Source organism: Danio aesculapii, chromosome 20 (genome assembly GCF_903798145.1).
Source record: "Danio aesculapii chromosome 20, fDanAes4.1, whole genome shotgun sequence".
NCBI lineage: Eukaryota > Metazoa > Chordata > Actinopteri > Cypriniformes > Danionidae > Danio > Danio aesculapii.
In genome coordinates this window covers 30,493,089-30,515,542 of record NC_079454.1, presented here as the reverse complement: position 1 = coordinate 30,515,542, position 22,454 = coordinate 30,493,089, and the positions used below count along the sequence as shown (strand labels likewise).

The window sequence follows — 22,454 nt, the reverse complement described above, 5'->3', positions numbered from 1 at the left end:
ACACACACACACACACATGAATTAAGATTTCAATATACAAAACAACTTAATACATTATTTATACTCGCAAATATATAGAATTATGTGTAAGTATACTTTTTAACTTAAAGTTTTTAGGTAAAAAGATATATAAGGTATATAATTATTTCATATGATGACACTTATCACAGAGTTAATACTTCATTATTATTATTGTTATTACTTATTTATCAAGCCTAAAAATAACTTACTTGCATCACAAACAATATAAATGATTAACAACACAATATGGAGCAAATAAATCAAATAATAATATGGCATAATATAATTTACTTATTCCTACAATGTGGCAATGTGCAAATTGGGGGCTATGCCTTGTTATCTAATTTTAAAGTATGGATTTTGTTGCTTTATTATTATTATTATTATTAATTTAATTTACATATATTTACACAATATACTTACATTTCATTTATAAAATAGTTGTTTAAAATTAGACCTACGTGTAAATATATGAATTATACTGCAAACGATGAAAAAATAATAAACATTAAAATTGTAATTTATATGCACATAACATATTACGCAATATGGTCCAATGAAATAGGTCTACCAAAGGGTTCTAGACTAGATCAGTGGGCCAGGGACTTTTACGCTGTACAAACGAGTGACTTTTATTATGAAAAACTTATTGTCGGCCATGTTGAAAGCATGAATGCTCACTCTGAAAACAGAAAATAAAAACAGTCTCATGTTTCGGACAGTTCAGCTCACGTTTACAGCATGGACGAACAAATTACTGTAAGTATCTCTAGTGTGTATTTTAGTCAGTCTGTATGTGGAAATTCGTTATGTTCTGTAAGCTGCGGTACTTTTGCTCCAGGGTGGATATAGTGAGCCATGCGGACAGTGCGCTGCTGTGGACTGGGGAGTGTCAGACGAGGGTCAGTTCTTCTGTAAGAGCTGCCACAATGTCATCGAGGTGGGTTAATAGATATTTTAATATATGATATTTTAATATAAGATATATTGATACATAGACAGAAATCACATTTTTATAAAAATATATATAATTCTTCCAATTCCTATGCGCTTGTTTAAATGCATGGACATGTATGAAGTTGTCGTATGTATGATGATTTTCTGCTGATTTTCAATATGCTGCTGACTTTATCAATGATATCAACGTTTCATTTAATGATTGGACAAGTAATTTAAAAAGATACTTCATTAAACTAGAGCTAATTAAAGCTGGAGTTGGGTAGATAAATTCTGATTATCATCATACCTCCCAGCTTGATTGATTCAGGAATTGCATTGAATTTTTAGTTGTACAGTAGTTTTCTACAATTTTATGTTTGCATTTGCATGGTTGCATGATTTTTTTTTTATTATTAATAGTGTCAATTTGCATACACTTCCAGTACAATAATCTAAACATTAAATGGAGTAAGTTTAAAATGTTTTGGGAATGTATTTGTATTAAAACTGACATTAAAAAAAACAAAAACAAAAAAAACATTTTTTGTAAAATAAAATGTACATAATGAGGTAAAAACTAAAAATATTTAAATATTAATTAAAGATGCAGAAGGTGATTGTACTCAGAAACATGTTTTGTTGTGCTGATTGAATGTGATGTCCTTAAAGTATTTTAGTCACGCAGAGCTTATGCAGATTTTGTTGTTACGAATGGGTTGTATGCACAGAAGTGTTGTTCAGCTACTGAAATCTTCTGGCGAACGATTGATGTGACAAATTTCAATTTCATAAGGTACTTTTTACAGCATCAATAATGTCGATTTTATTTAGTTTAACAACAAAACATAAATAAATAGCGCTATTCTGCCTAGCCTGCTTTGCTGAGGTGAAGTTGGTTTTATATTGACATTGTTCATTTTTGAACAATGACAACCTGTGACTTGCTCCCTGTATCGTTTACCATGCTACTTTGAATATTCGGTCTGAAATAGCATGCAAGTATGGCTTAGTAATAAGTGTAATTCCTTCACGTTGCAGACTAAGCATACAGCAGTCGCTTTAGGACAAAGTACATGAGACCAGCGATCCTTGCATGCATGAAATATTGCACATTATGACAAGTTTTGCTTGCTTCACAACTGAAAACGTGCTAGATATAATACAGAATGTCATTCGGAATTGTTGATTTATAAAATACTAACTAGCGAATGACACAATCTAGTTTATTGTCTGCTGTCATCTTTAAGGTGCGCTGTCGTGATTTCAGGAGGCGTGGCTTTGGACGGCAGGTGTTTTCTAAGATATGCTAACAGATAGCATTTTGGCAGATCACCTACTGCACATTTAAATTGAAAAACCAAACAAAAACGTTTGGTGTAAGACTTGCTGAAGAAGATTTATGGCTCATTTCAAGAGAACAAAACACATTTTTGAAAAAAAAACAACATGTAATATAACAGAAATGTGCAGGCACAAATTTATAGTGCTATAAAAGAAACACTTTATGAAAACTCAAAATTGACAGGAACTGTTTTTGTCTACAGTGTCCCACCTTATTGGCACAATGTTTTAATTATAAGCTTTACACACCTAAAGCTTGTTGCTTGTTTTAACATCTTCTAGAAAATAAGGGAGGTAGAGGATGTTACCAGCCTTCATCATAAGCAAGGCAGGATCTCAATGATCAGGAAACCCAAGAAGAAAAAAGATGGTCAGTCCAGCTTTACTTATCATTTTTATACTTGATCATTTCAAACAAGAAATTTTGCTTAAAATAAAAATTTAACATGATCTCTAATGTCTGTTTTCAGATGCCGAAAGGGAGTGGATGGTCTGTGAGGGATTTCAGTTCATCCTCAAGCACCAGGCCAAGGCTTTGGTCAGTCTAGGTGTTTGTATGAAGTTTGAGGTTAGTGCTCTTAGTTTACTGAATCAAGTTAAGTAGTTTGCACTGTACTCTTATATTGCCAGATTTTTTATTTGGTGCAATAATCTCTTATATAGTTATGTAATTTTCTGTATAATTAGTTTTACTTTGTTGTAGAGCTGTTTTTGTAGGTACAAGTATAAAGTATAATGTATAAACAGTGTGAGTTGTAGGGATATTTTACAGTTTGTACCCAAAAATGACCAGTTTGTGAGCCAGAGTCAGAAATTCAAATAAATAAAGTAAAAAATAATTCCTGATTTCCTGATGTTTTTAATCAGACACTTAGTTTAATTATTTCCAATGTGCTAAAATATTTGTTAAATTAATTTTTAAAAATCCAAACAAATATACATGTAAAACTAAAACAGAAAGTGTGTAGGCTTAATAGATATAAAAGAAATCCATTATCTATAATTTCATTAGTTGATGCATAAAGTAGCCTGTTCATAAAGCGTGTTTAACTGATCTGTAAATAAAATTGCATCAGCTTTTACAGTATTAGATTAAATGATCAGAGAAAGGCAAACCCTGCCTATAGACACGCCTTCATCAGAAATTTGGTTGAAAGTGGACAAAAGAAATGTATTTAAAGTGAGCTGTGAACTGTCATGTAGTCTCTTTTGTCCATTTGTGATCAGATCGTCAACAAAACCTCTTTAATACCGGTGTGAACAAAGCCTAAATGTTTTACATCGAAACTGGCAATTGTTAGGAGAATCAAAGTTGATAAGTGTAATTGGAATGGGAATTGATCAAATTCAAATGTTAGCCAAGCCTACTCCTAATGCAATGTCATGCTTTGTTTTGACAGACAGAAGTTCTGTGGAATTTCTGGAAGAGGTACCTGCAGAACACAAGGCAAGCTTTTACCGAAAATCCAGTGTCCACTGCGAGTTTTAAAGTGGTACGTTTTGTGTTGAATTTTAAAATTTAAATTGTTTTGAAGACCAATGGATTAGATGTTGACAATATTAAATAAAAATAGCAAATAATAATCAAAAGTCATTGTCAAGTCATCGTTTTGCTTTTTAATAGTAGTTTTCATGTTAACATTTTCTGTTAACTTCAGTTTCATTGTAGTTTGATTAATTTACTGTTTTTGTCAGTTTTAGTGTAGTTTTGTGAACACATTTCTCTTTAGTTTTAATGCTTTAAGTTTTAGTAATTCTAGTTAAACAGAGTTTACAAAATACATCCAGTGTTGACCAGTTTTCATGTTGATGCTATTTTAAAAAAAAATTATTCTGTTCATTTCAGTTCAATTGTAGTTTTTTAATTGTAGTTTCATTTACTGTTTTTGTTAGTTTTAGTGTAGTTTTTTGAACACATTTCTCTTTAGTTTTAAAACTTTTAGTTTCAGCTTTAGTAATTCTAGTTTAAGAGAGTTCACAGACCAGGGGCCTCATGTACGAAGACTTGCGTTGAATTCATACTAAAACATTGCGTACGGACAAAGCTGTAAATGTGCGTACGCAGTAAAAAATTCAGATGTATGAAACATTGCGTACGTGGAATCATATTCCACGCAGATTCTCTTTGTATCTCTTCGATACCCAGCTATACCTCTCTTTTCACCCTGATGATCCCTCGGTTCCAGCTCGCATTTCAGCCTGCCTGTCAGACATTTCACACTGGATGAAAGATCATCATCTTCAGCTTAACCTCACGAAAACGGAAATGCTTGAAGTTTCTGCCAACCCGACTCTACACCATAACTTTTCAATCCAGATGGATGGGGCAACCATTACTGCATCCAAAATGGTAAAAAGTCTTGGAGTAACGATTAATGACCAACTAAACTTCTCTAAACACATTTCTAGAACTGCTCGATCTTGCAGATTCGCACTCTATAACATCAGAAAGGTCCGACCCTTCATATCTGAACATGCAGCTCAACTTATTGTTCAAGCTCTTGTTCTCTCCAAACTGGATTATTGCAACGCTCTACTAGCCGGGCTTCCAGCTAATTCTATCAAACCTCTTCAGCTGCTTCAGAACGCAGCAGCACGAGTGGTCTTTGATGAACCCAAAAGAGCACATGTCACTCCGCTACTCACCCGTTTGCACTGGCTGCTAGTTGCTGCTCGCATCAATTTCAAAGCTCTGATGTTTGCTTACAAAGCGACCTCTTTCTTTGCTCCTTCGTATCTGCTCTCACTTCTGCAGATGTATGTACCCTCCAGAAACTTGCGTTCTGTGAATGAACGTCGCCTCATTGTTCCATCCCGAAGAGGGAAGAAATCACTTTCCCGAACTCTCACATTCAATCTGCCCAGTTGGTGGAATAAACTCCCTAACTACATCAGAACAGCAGAGTCACTTGCTGTCTTCAAGAAACGACTAAAAACTCAACTGTTTAGTCTCCACTTTCCTTCCTAATCTTAACTGCCTCTCTGGCTATACCACTAACTGTACTCTCTCACAAAAAATAAAAAAACTTTACTAATGCTTAGCTTCTTAGACTTTACACACCTGAAACTTGTCTATAGCACTTGTTCACTGCTGCTCTTATAGTTGTGTAAATTGCTTCCTTGTCCTCATTTGTAAGTCGCTTTGGATAAAAGCGTCTGCTAAATGACTAAATGTAAATGTATGTCCGAATTAATGTGAAATGAGCGCAAAGTTGAGCGCAGCATTGATAAATGAGGCACCAGGTTCAATGTTCTGAGCAAAGTTAAGTGTTTGCACAGCTTACAGTAAATCTTGTTCGCACCTATTAGTTATAGAAAATAAATGAAATAATAGTTTGAACAGACACTGAAGCTAAAAGCACCCAAATGCATCTCAAACAAATAAATGTAAAAATGATGAAGAATGAAGAACTTCATATCAAAGATCATCTATGTAGTTAAATATGCCTCGTTTACATTTTTTTCAAATTAAGCAAAGTTAGAAGTCTATTTACTTGCTCAAGACTTGCTTCAAGATTATTGGTTTGCCTCTGCAGAGTCTAGCATAGAGTTACATGAACAGCAAAGGAAAACTCAAAGTGTGATAGGAGATATTCTTATCCTCTGAAGCCTTTTTGTTCTGTTGCCCTCTGGAAGAAGGTATAGAAGCATCAAATGCTCTTTTAACAGATGTAAATTCACCTTTGCCCGTTTTAAAATTTTAATTTAATTACCTCTGATGGGATTAATAAAGTTGTTGAACTTAAGCTTTTTTTATGTTTATATAGAAAATATGTTTTTGTCAATAATCATGAGCTCCGGTTTCCCCCACAGTCCAAACACATGCGCCACAGGTGAATTGAATAAGCTAAATTGGCCGTAGTGTATGTGTGTGAATGCAAGAGTGTGTATGGGTGTTTCCCAGTGTTGGGTTGTGGCTGGAAGGGCATCCGCTGCGTAAAACATATGCTGGATAAGTTGGAGGTTCATTCAGCTGTTGACAACCCCTGATTTATAAAGCTACTAAGCCGAAAAGAAAATGAATGAATGAATGAATATTTATTCTGCTTTCTTGTAGTTCATGAAGTCCCAGAGTGGCTCAGAGTCTGACACCCAGAGCCAGCAGTCATGCTACAGTGAGGCTTCTTCAGACACAGAGATGTCTGCCTCAGGTACGAATGTGAATCACTTTCTGGCAGATAGCACATTTTCACCTTATTTAAAGTGTTGCTTGATCTTCATTTACTTTTTCTGCCACAGGTTTATCTGTTGATGGAAGATCCGCTGTAAGTTCGGAGTCCCTACATTCTTCATCCCAAAGTGGGAGGAGAAAAAAAGTATCCAATCTTATGTCCATGCCACGCACACTGGCCATGTGCTATTTGGCTCTGCTGTGGGTTCGAGAAGCCATCACTCTGACTGACTTACTGAGGTTTGGAGGATGCGCAAACATTTCATTTTGTGACTTAATTGTTTTATAATGCCACATTTTTTATTCAATTCAAGTTTATTTGTTTAACGAATCAAATCAGCTTTACAAAAGGTCTCGCATTAATGCATTACAATCAAATTCGCCACAACTTTATTAGTCACTAATAACTCTAATTAACTAGTAACTAATTGTTTTTAACAGTTAAGTTAGTATATATAAACATAGTTAACCTGCAGTTGTATAGCATATAGGTGATGTGCATGTGTACATGCTCAATGAAGCGTGTTTGAGTGATAAAGCACACAGGATGGTGCTCGATTTTACTCATTGGGAATTGAGTGTTAATATTATACATTTATAAACACAATATCTGAGATTTAATACAAGTGCTGCATGTTACAGAGTGAAGACTGTTCTGTTAATCGTGATTTGCTTGCAATTCAGTGTTTTTAGAGACCCAGAATGACTCATTTTACAAGGAATTGACTGTTAAGGTCTTTGCACACTGAAGTCTGAAATGACCGTATGCGTTTTTTGTATTCAGATGTGAAAAGTTTGTCACTTACACAAACCTTGCACACTGAGTCTGATACGTATTTATTAATCCATCACAAAAAAATGCAAAGCATTCATTCATTCATTTTCTTTTCAGCTTAGCTCGAACCAGCGACCTTTATGCTGTCAGACGATTGTGCTACCCACTGCGCCACCGTGATGCCAAAGCAAAACATTTCAGGCTACATATTGTGTTCATCCAATACTAGCCTACATAGAGAGGAAGGAGAGTTCTCCTCCTTAACAAAGAGTTGCGCTACGATTATTCCCAAATGCAAAGTTTATTTCAGGAAATCAGTGGAATTTTAATTCATTGCTTGTGATACTTCACACTTGTGATACTACACACTTTCACAAACAAAAACAAATCCTGAACAGAGACTGGCGGTACCTATAGACATTATAATAAGTCACTGAATCCAGCATTTAGGGATTCACAACTGTCCGCCACATTCTGTCTTATATTATACACTGTGTTTGTCATAAAGTTAAAGGCTCAAATGACAGCATTTTGTATTTTGCAGTTTGCTTGTACGGTGACTCTGAACTGTCAAATTTTCAGCTTTATTCCAGCATTTGAAATCTAAAATAAGTCACTTGTGATAGAAAACACTGATAATTTGTGGTTTATGACAACCGCGGTGCGCGTTTCACTGAGGGTTATTGGGCAGCCGCAGACTGAACTCTGAAGGCTTTGGGTGCTTGAGTACCTGCCCTTTTTTTCTCTCTGAGAGAAAGTTCCCCCTTAAAATGAAAGTGCCCACTGAAATAAATCCTTTGCGCATGGATCCCTAACACCCACAGACGCTCTTCAGCTTCGCGATCAACCCGTACCCCAATCGTTAACCAGATTGGTGAACAAGCACCAGTTTTGCCTTCAAAATCTTTTTCAAAACGAACAACCAACATTCTGTGGTAAAGTAATTGCCCTGTGTGCCATTCTAATATGCTGCCGAGGAGTAGATGATGTTTGCAGCACAGAATGATGACACCTGTCGCGCAAAGATTATGTAAAAGTCACATAAAATCTGAAATAACCGTTCACACTGCGTTCGCATTGCAAAACATCACGTCTGTGTCTGATTTAGTACTACATATGAAAGTGGCACAAATCTGAATTAAAAAGATCCGATTTCTATGTGGTTTGGGCTGATCACACCGCCATGACAAAAACAAATCACATGTAGGTACAATCAGATTCAGGCCACATTTGCCTGCAGCGTGAACATAACCTAATTAACTAACTAAGCTTTTAACAGTTAAAGTTATTATATGAGTACCTTAAAAGGTCATGATCCTCATTCATTGAGTAATTAGTTATTTTTTTATTTTACATTATTCAGGAAATATAACCACCCAAAATATATTTACAGAAGATTATGAAGTAAAAAATATAACACAATTACTCAATGAATGTGCTTCATGACCTTTTGAGTTATTGTGTTTATAAGATTAACGCACCAATATCTACCAACGCAGAAGCGCAGTGCATGCTTCACTATTGAATTTAATTACTACCTTCGGACTTTGGAGCAATACAAAAATGACATTATGACCCTTTAAAAACATAACCAGACCCAGTGATGTTTTATTTATTTATTTGCAATCACAGTTTTTTTTGCATCCTGGTTAAAAGATGATTAAGTCTTTCACTGATGGTTCACGATTCATTTATTGATCCCATTCCATAGAACCATTACACAACATTGCATCATTAATCAGCGTAAGAAATAAAAAGAAAACAAACACAAATGAATCCTGAAAAATGAAACACTAAGCCAACATCAAAAATCAAACAGTAATCTTAAAGAAATTAAATAAATCAAATGACCTTATTTTCCCCTTAAACCAGGAGCTAAAACTCATAAATGGGGATTTGTGAATCAGCCGTTTACCCGTGCCTTTTTGCCATGTTTCAACTAGCGTTCCATGCCCGGCGTGCTTTGCTTCATGTCCATTACTACACGTGCCATATATCCAGTAGGCTCTGTAATCTTGGTGTCATAATTAAAGTCCCCAACAATAACTTAATTCATTCAACAAAAATCAAACCATTTACAAAATAACAACAAAAATTCTAAATCATAAACAATAGTGACACATTTCACGTTTCATTGCACAAACATGTTAGATGTATTATCAGTAATGACCTAATGCCTGTGCATATTTAATGAATATTAAATAACAAGTCAGACATCTGCAGTCATCTGTCTCTTGCAGGATGGTCGCAGAAGGCCATATTCCTTACTTGCACCTTCACGAAACATTTCCAGCAGAGATGAGAATGTTCGGGAAAGATGTCCAAATCTTTCGGGTTCTGGTGAGGCACATATAACCAGTTTGCACTTTATCACTCATGAATCATTGTGTTTCATTCTATTCCAACTTCTCTTCTTTAGTACTTTCCATCATATTCGTTCATCAGAAAAGAAGCTTTGATTCTGGCAAAGATCATGAAGTTGCCGTCCTTCCCAACAATTTCTCAGGATTGCCTTTTCCACCCAGTTCCACTCACTGTCCGCTATCTGCTAGAGGCTAACCTTCCAGGTGGGTTTTTTTTTCACTGTAGTGGAGAGGTTGTGTTAAATTATGAAAGTGGATTTCAAACAAATCTATCCAACCCATGTAATCCTCTTTTTATGTGTGTTTGATACACTCCTGACTCTGTATGTCCATTTTAGATGCTCTTCATGTTTGGGTCCAGAAGGTTATAACTGGGGCTGGTATGGATAGCGAGTCCTTTCTGACCTTTGACCCCACTAATAGGAAGCCTCATCTCTTGAGTTATGATATTCAGGCAGTAGCTGTCATTATTGTGGCCATGAAGCTCCTTTTCAAGTTGGATGATCATGTGGAATGGTTTGTCACTTTTTCATTTTCTGTAAAGCTCCACAATTCATTTGGATTCAAAGCAGTCTTATTCCCACACGACACTAACTATGTTTCCATATAAAGATGCAAATTAAAAAAAAAACAATTCCTCTTGATAATAAAAGAGCAATATATCGCTTTACGCTATCTTCCATTAATAAAAAAACTGTTTACAGAAGTAAGGGGGAGTAGACTAGACATAATATTTATAAATAAGCATGAAACTTAAGGTTTTATAACAAAAATGTATTAGGTTCAATAGAGGTTATACTCAATCAATTTGGACCAAAAGCCAAATATATAGATTTTTGATTATTTATGTAATTGCCTTCACAATAAATATACATTTAACAATGTTAACCTTGTCATTAAAAAAAGAAAGAAAGGTATTATGTTGAAAATAGTGTATACAACTCGTTTTTTTGTTTTGACACATTAAAGTATGTCACTAAGAAATAATTACATTTTATTTTTATTTTTTGAGGCAAGTAAAAAAAATCCATTGGCCCAACCGGGCCATTAGAAATAATCCTTAGTGTTTAGCGCTGTATAAGTCTAAAATTTCATTCATAATGGTCTTAAAAGGGTCTTAAAAAGACTTGACTTTGACTTGATGAAACCTGCAAAAACCCTGTGGAGGTAATTAATAATATAATAACACAAATACTGAAAAGGTTAAGCGTTTTAGAATGACCAAAACAACATTTCAGATGTTTTACAATGTGCTCAGCCTGCTGGTTTGTCCATTCACACAAATTTTTATCATCACATAATCTCTTCTAACAAAATCACATGACTTTTTTAATGCGCATACTGGAATTTGTTCGGTAAAATAGTTTTCTTCATAGTTTATGCACGTCTTTTCTTATCGAATAATAAATTATCCTTCTCATTTATGTGGATGTTTTTTTTAATCCGCATTTTCAAAATGTATGCACATCTTAACATTTCCATCAACCGTTTTTTATTATTAAAATCTCCAAAATGTGCAGAAAAATAGGTGGATGGAAACATAGCTAATGATTACGCTTTAGAGTAGTTTGAATTAAAACTGTTAGTTTGAGCCATTGAGTTTTGCTATTTCAGGGTTACAAAAGTCAAATGATCACAGTAGTTCTGAGATAAAAATATAAAGTTCAGATGTAAACAAAACACTGATGTCTATAGTATCGATCAAATTTGGGGTAAATTGCATTTTGAAAGGAACTCATTAAAGGTATAGTTGACCAAAAAACAATTCTGTCATTTACTGACCCTCCACTTGTTTGAAATGCATTTGAGTTTCTTTTTTCTAATGATCAGAATAGTGATTCAGAAAAATAATAATAAAACAAAAACTGGGACCCATTGACGTTCATAGTCTTTTTCCCTTCGTGGAATTCAATGGTTACTGCTATCCAACATTTTTCAAACTAGCTTTTTTTGTAATCAGTGGAAAAAAGAAACGCATAAATTGTTGAGGTAGAATAAAGGGTGATTTCGTTTTAATTTTGGGGTGTACTATCCCTTTAAATTAATTTTGTATCAGTTATTTTGTTATGCCATTAAGTGTTAAAGCTATTTGTTTTTTAATTATTTAAAGATAATAAAAGTCTGAGTTACTCTGGCAGGTTTTTATTTTTTTAAGAAAATTCATTTTTAAGGCAAATAAAGAAATTTAAATGTTACAATAATTTAGGATTTCAGAAATGTGGTTTTTAGCGTTTGCTAAATGTTTACTTTTTTCATTATTGTCTCAAGGAAATTATCTAATGAAGCAGCCAAGAAGAAGAAGAATAATGGTAAAACCATTTCACTAGATATTGATTTTTGCATATCATTATTGGTAACGATAACATGTTCTCGCGTGCTTTTCAGTCTTCAGGTTAGAAAGATGGTTTAACATTGTACAACCTGTCTTAGAGCAAGCCAGACTCAAGGAAGAACAAGAAGAAGCTCGGTAAGACACAAGCATCCCAGTAATCTTTGTGACTTTTATTGACAGCTCATTCACTACAAATACTTCTGCTCTGCTCTTTCAGGCGGCAGTGGAATTTCGCTAACCCTTTCATCACAGATTTAAAGCGCAAGTCCCTGGTTCTCAAAAAGAGGCGTAAGCTGATTTGAACACATCTCAGTAAATATATCCTCGGTACTCTAGTATGTTTTTATCTAATCTAATTCTCTCCACCTTTACATCATCTCCAGGTGTGACTGATCATTTGCAGCAGAGATTTCAGAAGTTTGCAGATCCTGCACCAGAACAGTCGACGTCCACCACAAACTCTCACACCAGCTTCCGCTTCAGCTGGGGAGAAGAGGAGGGTTCAGATGGACCCAGTATGTTTAATCAGCATTTAACCTCTACTGTTAAGGAAAAAGCGGTCAGTGGCCTGGCCAACCAAAAATACTGGCATCCTGAACTGAGGATGTGCCAAGAAAAGTAAGTAAACACGGATGCTTTTCTCAGTGAGATCACTTTTGTTTAACTTGTATCCAAACGTATACAATGCGTTTAGAATCAGAATCAGAAAGAGCATTATTGCCAGGTATGTTTACACATACGAGGAATTTGTTTTCGTGAGAGCTTCTACAATGCAACAGGATAACAGAGGCAGGAGAAAAAAACAGATAATAAATATATTTTAAAAAAGTTGAAGTAAGTAGTGAGTGCAAATATACAGATTGACATCATCCAAGCAAAACATTTGAGACAGAGGTGTATTTGTAAAGCACATTTCCTACAAGCTACTAGTTTCAGTTTGGCTGTTAATTTGCTTTAAGGCTTGATGATTATAGTAAATGGTCATAGTAAAGGTCACAATATATGGTCAAGTCTGAAATTATTCTTACCCCTGGCAAATTCTGACTTAAAGTTACGTTTAGGGTGCTTTCACATCTGGGGTTCAGTTCATTTGGTCTGGACCAAGGGCAACAAATGATACATTGTAGCATTTTTCTGCTGTTTTGGGGTCATTTTCACACCACACTGGTTGCTTTGGTCCGGAACCAGTTGAAAAGAACCAAAATGCAGTCATGTGATGAAATCCACATCATTCATTGGCCAGATGTTATTGAACAAAATTCCTAAACTGCTGTTGGATTGGTCAGAATTAACGTGCGGGAAAATGCCAATGGAACTCCCGCTAGTAAACAAACCGGCAGACACAAAATGTCGCTTTTTACTATGGAGGGACGTTTGCGCTGGTGGATTGTATCCCTGGTCATAGTGTACTATATAGTTTGTATATATCACTTTAGAGAAAATATACATTTCAAGAATGAAGCGCGGCTATGGGTGTGACAATGTTTAATGCATTGCAAACGGCAAAGGTAAATCACAAGTCACTTCAGGAGGAGGCGTGAATTAATTTAGCTAAACTGCGACATGGTCATCTTCCAGAAATATTACCAACGATCCATCAGGTAATGTTTTTCCCTCTCTCGCTCCGTTTAAAATTGTTGGTAAAGCGGTGTCAACAAATATTTTTCCTCCACACCCCATAAGATAGGACAGAGCATCGGACTACGGCAGCTGGATTAGTCCAAAAAGGCGTAGTACTTTTTGTGGTTGGGTCTGTTTTAATTCGGATCATGTTCTCACCACAGACAAACCACTCCAGCATTCGTTTGAAAGCATACTGAGACCACCTCTACAAGGAAGTCTTGGTACGCTTTTTCGGTACGCTTTTGGTGCGCACTCGAGTGCGATTGCTACATTCACACCTGCCCAAGCGAACCACACTAAAAGGGAAAATGAACTCTAGTGCGATTCAACTAAACTAAATAAGGCAGGTGTGAACATTCAACAAGCAAGTTGTATTGATGGGAAATGACACAGGCTTCTCCCAAAAGATATTAGGAAAATGTACAAGAGACATCATTGTGGTTATAAGATATTTCTCAGCTTTTATTTACATTTGAACAAAACTTAAAGTGAGAGTTTACCAGGGGTATAAATAATTTCACGCTTGACTGTATGTTTTATAGTTTGATGTTTTTACATATAGATAGTTTTATATTTTTCCTTTTCTGTACTGAATTATGGCTGTACGATTAATTGAAATCGTATCGAAATTGTGATTTGGACATGTGTGATTTCTAAATCGCCTTACAGCACGATTTTCTCGCAGTATGGTGTTTAAACTAATCATAACGCATCGCGCCTAAACGGAGCGCGAGAACAGGAGACTGAGTAGCCTGCGTGTACAGCGACGATGAGTTCAGCACAGGAGGACGTAGTGCCACAAAAGTCAAAGTCATCTGTGGTATGGGATTAAGTTACTTTGGATGCAGGAAGGCTGATTTATGGCAGAACCAGGTTATTTGTAATTCAGTCATACATTGTGTCAAAAAGTTCATGGAAAGTGTGAGCTCGTCGCTTTCTTCAGCAATTTTGCTCATTTGTCGTTGCTCGGTGACCATCAACCGTTTTCTCAGAAGACGACAAACTAACTAAACATTGCTGCAGTTCCGATACGGGTTTTATTTTTGGAGAGAATTAAAAAACACTTGGTCTTCAGGTGTCTTGTGTTTGTCTGAGGTAACCGAAATGTGTACATTTCATACAAAGTACGAAGCTGATAGGTCAGTTCTTGTTACAAGACTCGCCGTTCGACATTCTGAAAAGTTACATTTAAAGTTGGTCTAAAAAGAGATGTTTTTTTTTTTATCTGGGTGCACCTGGAATACATGCGTGTGCCGCTCTCAATATGGCTGCATTTACACTGCAGATCTTGATGGTGAATTCAGATTTTGTGACTGTATCTGATTTTTTTGATGACCTGCTTACATCATCTTTTAAAAATGACTCGTGTCCGATCGTCTGCATTTACACATCACATGGCAAAGCCGCAATGAACAGGGGAAAAAAAGCGGGCGCTGACTAACAGCTGATAATTAAAGAGCGCTCTTTTCTCAATTCCTGTATGTAATCTGTTTGCAGCTTTTTTTACTATAGTTTATGATAGAAAGGTTCTCATTTGTCTGCTTTTGATATATAGGCTTTTTTAAACTTTAGGCATCTTAATGTAATGTCCATGGCGGGATTTATGCACGTGATGTATGCAACAGGTTTATATTGGTTACGTGGCGAACATCGTGCTCTCTCGCTCTTGTTAACATGCTTAAATACCTGCGCTATATGACAATATAAAAGCTGTTTAAGTCCTTGTGAATGAGATTTAAGGTTTGGGACTCTGCTGAAGTCTGTTCTGAAATGAAAGTGTCAGACTTGACGTCATTCGCTACGAGTTATGACGCGTGACTCTCATTGACAGGTGAAAATCCGATCTACCTGCTTACACTACAGACACGAGGGCACAGATCCGATTTATATCGGATAAGTTTCCACATATGAACAAGGCGTGAATCTGATTTGAGTAAATCGGAATCCATGTGATTTGTTCCTGCTTACACGTACAGTACATGGGCTATATCTGATCTGTGCCACATGGGAGAAAAAAAAATCGGAATTGAGTCACTTGAACAGTGCAGTGTAAATGCAGCCTATGTGAGCTCAATCCACGCACCTCCAATGGAAAAAATGGACTTGTGCACGCAAAAGACGCGATAGGTGAACAGCCTATTTCATAGTGAACAGCAGCACCACAGAGATCTATGATCAATGCATGACAAAACAAATCTGTGAACGCACACGCAACTACTTCTGATATTTGGTCAAGCAGAACATCACGCTCTCTCACACACATTTGTTTTGCTTCTGTTGTAGAGTAAATTTGTTACAGCTTTACTAGGTGATTTTGGTTTTAATCTAAGTCTGTTTAAGAGACGTGTTACAGGTCTTTGATAAAGATCTAATTGTTTTTCTTTTGAAAGATGTTTCAGATTCACACTGTAAACAGATTCAGTCTGTGATAAAATCGTGATTATTAAAATTGCGGTTTCTTTTGCCCAAATCACAGCCCTGTTCTGAATGGTCAAATAAAACATACATGTTTATAATATTTGTAACCGGTTCAAACGTTCTATTTCAGGACTATCAGCTTGTTTTACATAATTTCTGAATGAAATTAGAAGCCATATTACTTTTTTCTTTTTCATATCTCTCAATTTTTATGCATTTATTATTACTCAGATTTAACTCTGAACTTAATTTCTTTAAAAAAAAAAAGTCCTATATTATTTTGTATGTTTGCCTGCTAGTATATTGATTTAATGTCCTTTTTTTTCTTTTCACAGTAAATGTACGAGTCATTTCTCAAAATTTGAGCCCAGTTTACCTCGGATGTACGTGTGGGTGCTTGATCTCTTCTCGTACATTCTGGGGATCCATCAGTCTGACGTTTACGAAGAGGTCCTCAACGTTGAACGACGCTTCTTAAAGCAAAATTATCAGCTCGATAGTCGCTTGACTTCTTATCGAAAAAAGAAAAAAGGTCCAATTCTGTAAATCATGCTGTTGGACAGAATATCACAGACACATAATGAAATCAGCATACCAGCTTTCCAGATTCCTTTTCCTCTCTCAGCAGCAGGAAGACTGGTCAGACTTTCACAGTAGTGCCTTGTCGTTTTCAGTTGTGCCTTGCAGAGTTCTGTGAGACCGCGAATTAACAGTATTTGTTGCCTTATAAAAAGGTTGTTTTGCCTTTTATGCATGGTGTTGTTTTGATTAAAGAAATGCAACTTACATTGGTTGTAGATCCTCAAATGAACCAACAGGGGGAGTGATAAACCTTACGATTGAGTGCTGATGGATTCTTTTGTCCTGCAGTTCTCAAATGTTTTGTCTGTTTGTGATCAATACGCATAGCAAAACTAATTCTGCTGAATCGCTGAAGTTGTTTTGTGTATGTGCAGTTTTTTACTTTATTTACTCTTTTAACTATCTTATTTATTTTTTGTGGTATTTGCTTTAATAGATCAGAGTGAACAGATGTAAGCCATTTCACCCCTTTTAGTCCAACAAATGTCTCTTGTAGGAGAATGTAGCCTATATTTAATCATACTGTGACTTGCACGTAACCAATTCGGACTTTGATTCCACCTTTCTGCCACATTGTCATCAACATTAGCATAACACACATTTGAGCTCATAGTATAATTATTTTTTACATGTATATCAGCATACTGACACAGTCTTCCAAACTGAAGTACACGCCATTGATAGTGTGTGTGCAAATACAGGCGCTGAGTGCAATCACTTTTTCTTTGTGCAAAGATTTAAATGACGTTTTTGCATAAACTCTTTTGGAAGTGTAAAGATAGGAGTATACTTTAGGCACTGAACAGTCATTTAACCCCGAATTTAAATGACTACTACATGCTATATGCTTCAAATACATAACATTATATATATATATATATATATATATATATATATATATATATATATATATATATATATATATATATATATATATATATATAATTATTTTTTTTTTTCCCCTTGCTGTTTTGCATCAGTAAAGAAAAGTATGGACTTCATGTTGGGGTTAAGTTTCAGAAACATGCTTTATGTTAAAATAATTTTTATGGACCTGAAGCAAAAGATTTGTCTATAATCTTTTTTTTTTTCTTCAGTTAAAAAGAAATGAATCCATTTAAAGCAATATAGACCTTTTATGGTCCAAAATTAATGTTAAGGCAGCTTCAAAGTAATAAAACAAATAAGGGTCATAAAAAGATGGATGATTTTAACAAATGCTGCCCTGTGGATTAATTTGCAGCTCCATAAATTTTTATTTTCAAATCTTGCCAAAAAACTTTTTGTTTAATGCTGTGGGTTTTTGTTTCTAATGTGTATGTTATATATGACCTTTAGTAGTTACTATATGAAGCTGTTTATTATTATCAAAATGATTTCGGTTAAGCTTTTTTTATTAGAATATTCCAGTTTTTTTAAGGCGTTCATTTCTCTTCAGCTCAAGTCATAAAGCTGCATTTTGAATGGGAGCGATTAAATTGTCAAATTTGAATACTTGATTGACCAATTATTTTAATGAAGATGTTAATGACATATTGAAAAGCCCAAAAAAATTACCTTTAAACATTTTCAAACTTGTTGACTGAAATGTACAAGCTTGTTGACTAAAGAGCAGGGTATCCGCGGGGTCTAAAATCTCAAAAGCTAAATTTAGGCTTAAAAAAAGTCTTAAATCTACAGAAATGTTGTGCTGTAGGTCTTAAATCTTTTTAAACGGGTCTTAATTTTCCTTTGTTCATGTATAGCTAACCAATCTCACCATTAGCACCCATACAATCACCAACAATTTATCTCAATAAAACAAATAAAACTCAATAAAAATAGCATTTGATTACTTTCCTTACAGTGACATTTGCTTAAAAGTTCTCTGTTTATTTACTGCTGAGGATACTGATCTGGCCTATATTCTTATTAAATTAATATTGTAGACTGAAGTACAGCTATGTTTTGTTCTATTCTTGATAAGGGTTATAGGATTTGGGAATGGAAATATTAAAAAATTATAAAGAAATATTCAAACAAATTTATTTTTATTGTATTATTAAATTTTAAATCATTTTTCATAAGGCAAGTGAAAATCTTTTCTAACTGAGATATTCGAAAAAGAAAGTCTAAAATGTTATTCATAATGGTCTTAATATGTCTTAAAAAGTCTCAAATTTAACATGGTAAAACATTCAGAAATCTCTGAAAGAGGAAACTGGGGGGGTCTGAGCAGAGAGAGAAACCAGGACAGAGCCTGTGTGGTGTCACGGGTGTTTCTCTGGCTCTGTTTCCCAACCAAATCAGCTGAGCTGACTGAATATATGTGTGCATGTAAACACACTACAGTTCACATGCTTACTGCGAGAAAAGTCTTGTTCCCAGTAAAAGAAAGCCACCCAGCATGCCTTTCGGCGTTGTTTTCGCTTGTCACGTGTAGAGAGGTCGTTTTCCTGGCATGTTTTCTGTTTGATTTGGGCTCTCCCAAACAGACAGCGCTATTTTTGAGCTGCTCACACACTACATGTGCCAAACGGAAAACACTCGTGGGGAATTGCGCGCCGCACCAGCGAAGTTTAACCTTGACTAGCTGACCAGTTTTGTACAAATAAACAATCGCTAGACAGAAAAGTCTACACGTTGTTTGATTAACACAGCTGACTTTCTTATCTTTAGTGTTTTTTTTTATCTTACTGAACTTCCTGTCGTCCCCACCGACGTCTCTATATCTATTTCTATTATTTGACGAGCGACACTTCTGTTTCTGTATGTTTATTCGACATGGAAGATTCAAAGAAAGAGTTTTATGGCGGATTATCACTTCTCAAACCTCTGTTTTTGGGGCGCTGTTACTTTTACAGTTAGCATAAACCTTCAGATTCTTTACTGAAGTGATAAAAAAAGAGTGATAGGCTATAACGCACACAGTTTATATGGACATAGTAATGAAGAACTCCAGTTGTTTTTTCTTTTACATTTTATCACATTCACATTTTATGTCACCCTTACTAAAAACAACAGATTCAGTTCATCAGCTCATTCGAAGAGAACTCCATGAGCTGGTTTGTCTGAGTCAGATAAAAGAGACACAAAATGTCCGGAGTGGGTTTCCAGTACCAGGATTGAAAACTTATTTTCTGGTGTACAGTCAGGCCTGGTGTAAGGGGTGGTTCTTTATTCTCAAAAAGTGGACCATTTTTACAATTATGCCTCATTTTCTATTTAATTATGAAATTTAAATACTGAATATTAGAGACATTTTCTCTCTATTCTGGCACTATTCTGAATTTGCTTGTAGATGGTCATCATGACCACACTTTTTGACTATTTTAGCCAAAATAGTATTCAAATCAGTTTTAATATGGGCTGCTTTTGGTGCTTCACACCTTTTTATTAGTAATTGTTTGTTTCAAGAATAAGGTCCAATATTTAGAATAAAAGTTAAAATAAAGTTGTTTTCTCAACAATACAGTAGCGAAAGATGACTTTTACATCCAACTGTTTTTCTGCACAGCTGGATGTTGGACTCATGAAAAATGTTTGTTAGCATTGGCCAAAACTGATTAGCTGAAGTCACACCGAAGCCACAGCCAACAGAAGATTCTGCTTGGTTTTAAAGCCTTTTTCAATAGGTTATTTTCACCATGATGGCATAGTAGTCAAAATAGGACAAATTAGTTCATGTATGGGACATATTCTGGACCTTTGTCAGTGAGGGGTGGGTCTTACGAACCACCCAAATCCCCTCCTGGCTACAGTTGTTTTGCTTTCTAGTAACTGGTCTTTGAGAGTCATGCCTTTCTCTCTTCTTGCACCATGTTGCATATTCAAAACAGGCTGGTGTGAGTATTGTCGAAATGTTTCCATCGCTCTGTGGAAGTCGTGGGTGTGGAGATGAGCTGTTTGCTCTAACAGTCTCAACTAATGTGACTACCTCTATTCATGTAACTCATAGGGGCAGTTTACCCAAAAGTAAATGTATTCACAATTTACTCACCCTCAAGTGTCCAAAAGTCTAGTTTCTTTATTCTGTTGAACACAAAAGAAGACATTTTGAGTCTGAAAAACTTTAACCATAGACTTCCATAGTAAGAACATTTCCAGCTTTCTTCAAAATATCTTCTTCTGTGTTTAACAGAATAAAAAAACTCATACAGGTTTGAAACAAGTGAGTAAATTATGCCAGTATTTTCCTTTTAGGGTGAACTATATCTTTAACATAAAAAGCTGAGTAAGTCTCATTTCAGTACAAAAACAGATTAAATCACTTTGAGACTTTGATTTATGGAGGTAATTTATGAATAATGAATCATTTTCTAATGGCCAGGGCAGAGAAAATTGGGGCTACGCAACACGGAAAGCATGTTGCATCTGAGAGGTTAAAAGGAAGCCCGCCCTTTTTGGATGACCTACTTTTTAAGAACCCCACCTATCTGAGCTCAAGTCATTCAGTTCAGGCGCGCCACAGCAGCACAGATTGGATCAAGACCCAAAGTTTCAACTGTTTTTTTTTTCTTCAGCAGCGGACAGCACATCTGCCACCCAACCCTCCTCTCAGCCCTCTCATGCCCTGTTTGGCCTCACTTTTACGCACACACAGACACACAAACTGTCTCCTCTGGCCTGCAGCCTAACCCCCAAAAACGGCCTCACTACCCTCCACAGATTCTCCGGTCTCTGGGTTCAAACTGCTCATACATCCATCAGGAGAATCTCTGTTTCTCAGAAACACAGCTTAGATGATGTATTTTTTTTGGAAAATGTGATGATAAATTTGGATTTTAGGTTTATTTTAATCATTTTATATTACAGTAATTAATGTATTTCATTCATGTGAAGATGTTCAAACTTGTTTATCCTATTTTAATTAACTTTAAATATCTATATCTGAAATTCACAGGCGCATGGAAAGTTGTCATGCTAATGATGCATGACCTTCAACACTCTACAAACTTCTTCAGCATTTCAGCATTTAACACTAGCAAAAGGAGCAAAGCATGCAATGCAGAAGCATATTTGTTGAACTGAAACAGAAAAAGCATGACTAATTTATTTAATAATGTGATCTTGTGAAACATTTTCCATTTAGTCACTTGCACTAACTAAGCAAGTTATTTGTCCTTCTTGAGAAACAAAGCTTAGATTTTTAGGAACTGTGACTCAGGCATTGGACATGACTATCCAAGTGGAGTTTTACATTTATCAAACAACTTTAGTTAAAAAATTAAATATCAAAATTTGGGTGAAATATTGTTGCACTTTCATTCAGGGTGACGGATATATTCATGTAGGAATGAAAAAAAACATTTTAATTACTTAAAATATCATAAAATACACCATGGACCACAAAAAAGTATCAGCTATTCAAATATGTGGGGTCTAATAAGATCAAATATAATAAGACATTTATGAATGAATATTCAGCAAAAACACACATGATCAAAAGTAACAGGAAAGACAATTAAATTATACAAAAAAAAATCCAAATATCATTTTTATGATATCTATCTATCTATCTATCTATCTATCTATCTATCTATCTATCTATCTATCTATCTATCTATCTATCTATCTACTGTATCTGTCTATCTATCTATCTATCTGTCTATCTGTCTGTCTGTCTGTCTGTTCATCTATCTATCTATCTATCTATCTATCTATCTATCTATCTATCTATCTATCTATCTATCTATCTATCTATCTATCTATCTATCTATCTATCTATCTATCTATCTATCTATCTATCTATCTATCTACTGTATCTGTCTATCTATCTATCTATCTATCTATCTATCTATCTATCTATCTATCTGTCTGTCTGTCTGTCTGTCTGTCTGTCTGTCTGTCTGTCTGTCTGTCTGTCTGTCTGTCTGTCTGTCTGTATAGCTGCTTAAAACAATAGAAAAT

The 22,454-nt window shown here is 35.3% G+C and overlaps 1 protein-coding gene across 1 annotated transcript; it reads left to right on the top strand.

Moving 5' to 3' along the window:
• The first annotated feature begins 678 nt into the window (after window positions 1-678).
• On the top strand, window positions 679-16,819 carry taf1b (TATA box binding protein (Tbp)-associated factor, RNA polymerase I, B). The gene is made up of 15 exons (XM_056445270.1): window positions 679-780; window positions 863-961; window positions 2,584-2,671; window positions 2,772-2,869; window positions 3,702-3,794; window positions 6,359-6,452; window positions 6,541-6,712; window positions 9,488-9,587; window positions 9,667-9,814; window positions 9,949-10,126; window positions 11,879-11,919; window positions 11,996-12,077; window positions 12,160-12,230; window positions 12,326-12,560; window positions 16,319-16,819. The coding sequence occupies exons 1-15, from the start codon at window positions 763-765 to the stop codon at window positions 16,527-16,529; spliced, it is 1,728 nt and encodes a 575-aa protein (XP_056301245.1). The 5' UTR covers window positions 679-762; the 3' UTR covers window positions 16,530-16,819.
• Window positions 16,820-22,454: the final 5,635 nt, after the last annotated feature.

Bases quoted from the DNA above. Each gene is read 5' to 3' on its own strand.
- taf1b (XM_056445270.1), top strand. The intron at 10,127-11,878 runs GTTTGTCACTTT...TATTGTCTCAAG, and splicing joins TTGGATGATCATGTGGAATG to GAAATTATCTAATGAAGCAG. The intron at 11,920-11,995 runs GTAAAACCATTT...CGTGCTTTTCAG, and splicing joins CAAGAAGAAGAAGAATAATG to TCTTCAGGTTAGAAAGATGG.